Here is a 6,286-nt window from a genome sequence, read left to right on the forward strand (position 1 = left end):
GTTGGGAGGCCTGGCTGGGGTCCGCCTTCCGTGCGGCTCTTCGGAAGCGAACAGGGAAGGACAGTAGAAAGGATAGGACCTCCCTCCGCGTCGTTGTTAGGATCCATGGTCCCCGTCGTGGGACGGGCCGCCTTGCGCGGAGGTGTCAGCCGGGGCTGCGCTCTTCCCGAGGCTGCGCTCTTCCCGAGGCCTTCGCACCCGCCCTCCGTCCTCGTCCGCTTCCGGAGGCGGCACCCTGAGCCTGAGCGCCTTTTTACAAGGGGGAGCCTGGGGCTCGGAGTGCGACAGTCGTCCCGAGGCCACTCCTCCCAGTGTGGGGTGGGGGTTCGGCTGCTCCCGCAGAGCCCGCTCCAGTCGCCAGCTTCTCGACCCGATTCTGCTCAGAGGATCCCATGGCGGCCGCGGCGTTTATGGACCGGGCTCAGGTGAGTGGAGGGTCCCTCGAGCCCTCACCGCTTCAGGTGTAGGGGATGGTGTGTTCTAGGGCTTTCAGCACTTCGCCTTCATCGCTCCCTTCTCTTGAGTATAAAGGCGGTGAAGGGCGGTCCTTGACGGTGGATATGTGGCGAGGTTCCCATTCCCAGTGTTGATGGGGTGAGGCGTGAAATGGTTTCCAAGGCCCAGGAGCCAACTGGTACAAACACTTGGAAGTGAGAATGAATGTGGAATGTTCAGGAAACCGCAGATCTCTGTTATGTTTGGTGAGAATAGAGAGCAGGCAGTCAGGGATCAGGCCTGGAATGGCAGCCTGAGGAACTGGGCCTCTTTTCTGATGGTGGCGGGAGCCATGGAAGGTTTGTAACAGAGAAGGGAGGTGATCTGACATCGGTGTTAACAGGCTTTCTCTTGTAGCAGAGCGGAAGGATTGGAGAAGCCTGAGGGTGGGCAGGGAGACCAGGATGGAGTCTACTGCAATAGTCCAGGTGAGTGTTGATGGTGGGTGGACCAGAGTGGTGGCAGTGGGGGTTAGAGAGGTGTATGGATTTTGTATATGTTTTTAAACTAGGGTCGTTGGAGATTTTCTGATTAGACATAGTGAGATTCTGGGACTCTTCACCTGTCCGTCCCCCTGCACTTGAGTCTGGGGCCCGTAAAGGAGGGGTCCTTTCTAGCCCAGTATCCTGAATCTAAGCCAACAGTTATATGAAGAGGTTCCTGCTTCTGGTAGCTAATGGGATGAGGACTGCAAGGGTGTATTAGACCCAGGAACAGCATGTGTAAATGCTTGGAGGTAAGATTGAGTTGGGAGTCCTCAAGGAACCACAGGTTTTCATTATGTCTGTTGGGAAAAGGGCCAGGAGTCAGACAAGAATGGCAGGCTGAGGAGCTGGGCTTCTATTCTGAGGGTGTTGAAAGACATTGAAGATTTGGAGCAGAAGAGACATGCTCTGAATTGGATCTTAACAGGCTCCCTCTGGCTGCTGTCTAATTGAGAATGGAGTGTGGGCATGAGGGAGGAGCTTACTGCAATAGTCCACATAAGTGTTGATTGTGGCAAAGAAAGTGGAAACTGGGCCCTGAGGACTTGGCATCTTGCTCAGGCACCTGGGTGGCAGTGGTGCCTGTCATAAAGACATGAGTACTTCCTGGATACTGTATGCAGAGTGGCTTCAGGAGTGGGGGTTGCCTTGGAGGTGCATATGGTGTGGGTCAGAAGGTTGTCAGTGTTAATGGAGTGTGGTCCCAGATATGAGGAAAGTGTGGTTCAGAGTGATACATGTTGGGAGGAGTGTGACCTGATGGCCTTAAAGTTGTTTCTGGGAGGCATGTTCTTGAGGATGCCAGCAGGAGAGTGTTTGGTGCCCTTCATGCAAGACACATAGCTTATATAATATATTTCTGCCGACCTGCCTGGTTCTGCTCTGGGCTGCACACAGTGATCAGAGGGACAGGAGAGAGCAGGCAATAGTGGTGTCAAGGCCTAGTATCGCCTCTGAATTGGGAGTCTGGGGAGGACCAGGGGGTGGGTAGGTTAATGGGTAGACTGGGGAGTCCTGTTGTCTGTGGGCTCAATTGTCCCCATCGCGGCAGGGCTGTGTGACCTTCGAGGATGTGTTCGTGTACTTCTCCCGGGAGGAGTGGGAGCTCCTTGAGGAAGCTCAGAGACTCCTGTACCGTGATGTGATGCTGGAGAACTTTGCACTTGTGGCCTCGTTGGGTAAGTCCCTGTTTCAGTTATCTATTGGTACATGGCAAATTACTCCAAAAGTTAGTGACTTAAAACAATTAAAATGCGTTATATAAGTTTCAGTGCATCAGGAACCTCGCTCGTCACAGCTTACCTGGGTGCTTTTGGCTCAGGGTCTCTCATGAGGTTTCAGTCAAGCTGTCAGCCAAACCTGTGTTCTCATCTGAAGGCCATTCTCGGGAAGAATCCACTTACAAACTCACTCATGTTTTGTGTTTCCAAGATGTAGTTTCTTGCGGCTTGTTGACCTGTGAGCGTTAGTTCCTCACTGGCTGTTGGTCAGAGGCCTCCCTCGGTTCCTTGTCATGGTGGCCTTTCTGTAGTGCACCTCATAACGTGGAAGGTGCCTTCTCTGAGCAAGGGAGCAAGCGAGAATGTCCAGGATGATAGCTGGTCTTTTTCTAACCTGACCTGGAGAAAATGATCTCATCATGTTTGCCCTATTCTGTTCCTTAGAAATGGGTCAATCAGTCCCGCCTACGGTCAAGGGAAGCGGCCTACACAGGCGGGAATACTGGGAGGTAGGCATTCTTGGGGGCCATCAGAGAAGCTGCCTTCCACAGGCCCCCATGCCCGCTCCAGTGTCCTTGGGGTTTGCTTTTTCCCCACTTCCCTTGGGGCAGCTCTTTCAGTCCAGCCAGATCAGTGACTCTTCTCCTTCCTTTCTTTGGTTCCCAGAGTAGGCGCTGTGGGTGCCGAGGCTGGGCCGTGTGTGGTGTCCCCTCCCTCGCTGAGCAGTCCCAACACCTCTGCCCAAAGCCTTTCAGGATCGGGTTAGGAGTTCAGGGCTCTTTCAGTCTGCTTCACAGATTCTGCCTGGCTTGGGCACTTCCAGATCCATGATGCCTCTGTGTCCATGTTCTGCCCCCATCCTCTGGCTGAGATTTCCTGGGGCATGACTATGCCAGGAATTGTAGGTACTGACATGGTCACTGCTTGTGGCAGACACAGGGATGTCCCGCCAAATCCTCCTTCAGGTTTTTTTCTCTCTCCTTTTTTAAAAACATTTTCTCTTCTTTTCTGTGGAATGGGTCTATCTGGACCACCCATCTGCCCTATGATTTCTTTACAACTTCCATCTTCCTGATCCCATGTAGTTGCCCAGGTGGAGAGGGACAGGAAGCCTCGGGTGCCTGACAGGGAGCCCTGACTCCAGCCACAGTGAGAGAGGCCAGAGAGGGCCTGGCCCTGCCGCTGGGAGCTGAAAGAGAGCCATCTTAGGGCTGGGTTCACATCATACCGTCAACCTGCTTTGTGTTCAGCAGTGTTTTCTTGCCAAGGCACATAGCAGTACCTCACTTCTTCCTTTCCTTCCCCATTCTTGGAACTTGACGTTTCTCTTCTGTCTTCCATCCCTTGGCTGTTTCCCCACCTCTCTGGCCTCCATGTCTCTCACTCATTCTCCTCTTCTCCGTCCGCAGTGCTCTGCAACATTGGCTACTATAATGTGTCATGAGTTGTGCACATATCCGTACGTAGTCCTTAAGAACCAGCTACTTACTTGCAATCAGATTTTCCTGGGCCTGGACACAGCTTTCTGCACAGAGCTCACCTGACACAAGCAGCCGAGGCCCTGCTGAAACGCTTTTGTAGAGGAGTGAATTGGAGACCTCGCCTCTACTTCCAGTACTGTCCAACATCATTGTGTCTTTACCCATCATTAGAGTTCCTTCGTACTGTGACCTTTAGAGGCCCAAGACCGACAGTGGGCCCTTCCTGATCCTGGCTCCCTCATCCTGCCAAAAGCCAGTGGACTCATTCATTGGTGTGTCACACATACATATGTGATGGAGTTGCTGCTTCTCACCAAAGTCAACATGTACTTCACTAGCATTTCTTTGCTTTCAGGTTGTTGGTGTGAAGCAGACAATGAGGAGGCCCCTTCTGAGCAGAGCGTTTTTGTAGAAGGAGTGTCAGAGGTCAGGACTCCTGAGTCATGTCCATTTATCCAGAAAGCCCAGCCGTGTGAGATATGTGACCCACTCTTGAAAGACATTTTGCACCTGGCTGAACACCAGGGATCATGCCTTGCACAGAAACGGTACACATGTGACCCCCGTGGGCGAGGATTCCTGTTCAGTGAAAACTTTTATCAGCACCAGAAGCAATATAGTGGGAAGAATCCTGTCAGAAGAGGTGATGATGGGGCCTCACTTGTGAAGAGCTGTGCTGTCCACATGTTAGGGAGACCTTTTACTTGCAGGGAGGAAGGGATGGACTTGCCGGATAGCTCTGGCCTGTTGCAGTACCAGAGCACTTACAATGGAATGAGTCCATGCAGAAGGGCTGAGTTCATGGAGCCTTTTCCACAAAGCTCCAGACTCGGGCGACACCAGGGAGACCATGATGAACTGATGCTTCTCAACTGCAGTGACAATGGGAAAGCCTTCCTGAACACCTTCACTCTCCTTGACAACCAGATAACTCAGGCTGAATTGCAGGCTTTTAGGTGCCTATCATGTGGAAATCTGTCCAAGGAGAAATCAGTTCTTATTCATCACACAAAAATTCATGGTGTAGAAACATCACATGTGTGTATGGAATGTGGAAAGGCCTTCATTCACCTGTCTCACCTAAAAACCCACCAGAAATTTCACAATGGAAAAAGACAATATACATGCAGTGAATGTGGGAAGGCCTTCAGCCGCAAAGACACGCTTGTACAGCACCAGAGAGTCCACACTGGAGAAAGGTCTTATGACTGCAGCGAATGTGGAAAAGCCTACAGCAGAAGCTCCCACCTTATTCAGCACCAGAGAATTCACACCGGAGAAAGGCCTTATAAGTGCAGTGAATGTGGAAAAGCCTTTAGCCGTAAAGACACACTTGTTCAGCACCAGAGATTTCATACTGGAGAAAGGCCTTATGAGTGCAGTGAATGTGGGAAATTCTTTAGCCAAAGCTCTCACCTTATTGAGCACTGGAGAATTCACACTGGGGCAAGGCCTTACGAGTGCATAGAATGTGGAAAATTCTTTAGCCATAACTCCAGCCTCATTAAACATAGGAGAGTCCACACAGGAGCAAGGTCTTATGTGTGTGGCAAATGTGGGAAGGCTTTTGGCTGCAAAGACACACTTGTTCAGCACCAGATAATTCACACTGGAGCAAGGCCTTATGAGTGCAGCGAGTGTGGAAAGGCCTTCAGCCGTAAAGACACGCTTGTACAGCACCGGAAAATCCACACCGGAGAAAGGCCTTATGAGTGCGGCGAATGTGGAAAATTCTTTAGCCATAGCTCCAACCTCATTGTGCATCAGAGAATTCACACTGGAGCGAAGCCTTATGAGTGCAGTGAATGTGGGAAATGCTTTAGCCACAACTCCAGCCTCATTCTACACCAGAGGGTTCACAGTGGATCAAGGCCTTATGTGTGTAGTGAATGTGGGAAAGCCTACATTAGTAGCTCCCACCTTGTTCAGCACAAGAAAGTTCACACTGGAGCGAGACCTTATGAGTGCAGTGAATGTGGGAAATTCTTTAGCCGCAATTCTAGCCTCATCCTTCACCAGAGGGTTCACACTGGAGAGAAGCCTTACGTGTGCAATGAATGTGGGAAGGCCTATAGCAGAAGCTCCCATCTTGTTCGGCACCAGAAAGTTCACACGGGCGAAGGGCCTCATGAATGCAACAGCTTTGGTGGCCCTTTAGCTGCATCTGTTACACTTGTTTAGCAGTCAGAAAGTTCACACTAGAGAAAGGCCTTATGAATGTAGAAAATGTGCTGTATCCTTGTTCAAGGTATGAGGACTCACACCAGAGAAGAGCTCTGTGAGTGCCCTTTGTGAGGGAGCCAGCAGGTCAACCTTGTACAATCGTACATCCACCCCGGGGAGATTCCCGACAAGTACCACATAGGTGAGAAGCTCTCATGAGGTGCATTGCACTTCCTCAACTGTCCAGGGCTCTTGTCAGTTATATCACTGCCAGTGCCTGTGGTGGAAGCCATCTCATTGCTGTTAAGTTCCCACAGTGTCTGTCAGTTACTCCAATATGCTCAGGAAAGGTGGACCCCTGTGCTGTCTCTCCTGATCCCTCGAGGGGATCGTGAATGTTCTGAGCGCACTGAAGGTCCTTATTTCCACCTCCATGACTGGG

General features: G+C 51.3%; 1 protein-coding gene across 1 annotated transcript; it reads left to right on the forward strand.

Moving 5' to 3' along the window:
• On the forward strand, positions 1-5,936 carry ZNF304 (zinc finger protein 304). Its single transcript, XM_061174329.1, has 3 exons — positions 1-425; positions 2,032-2,158; positions 4,037-5,936. Exons 1-3 carry the CDS (start codon positions 393-395, stop codon positions 5,860-5,862), a joined length of 1,986 nt encoding a protein of 661 aa, XP_061030312.1. The 5' UTR covers positions 1-392; the 3' UTR covers positions 5,863-5,936.
• The last annotated feature ends 350 nt before the right edge of the window (positions 5,937-6,286 follow it).

This window comes from Eubalaena glacialis, chromosome 18, assembly GCF_028564815.1.
Source record: "Eubalaena glacialis isolate mEubGla1 chromosome 18, mEubGla1.1.hap2.+ XY, whole genome shotgun sequence".
NCBI classification, from domain to species: domain Eukaryota; kingdom Metazoa; phylum Chordata; class Mammalia; order Artiodactyla; family Balaenidae; genus Eubalaena; species Eubalaena glacialis.

Excerpts from the sequence above, each read along its gene's own strand:
- ZNF304 (XM_061174329.1), top strand. The coding sequence starts at position 393 with ATGGCGGCCGCGGCGTTTATGGACCGGGCTCAG. Across the intron at positions 426-2,031 it reads CGTTTATGGACCGGGCTCAG|GGCTGTGTGACCTTCGAGGA; the intron begins GTGAGTGGAGGG and ends CCATCGCGGCAG. Across the intron at positions 2,159-4,036 it reads TGCACTTGTGGCCTCGTTGG|GTTGTTGGTGTGAAGCAGAC; the intron begins GTAAGTCCCTGT and ends CTTTGCTTTCAG.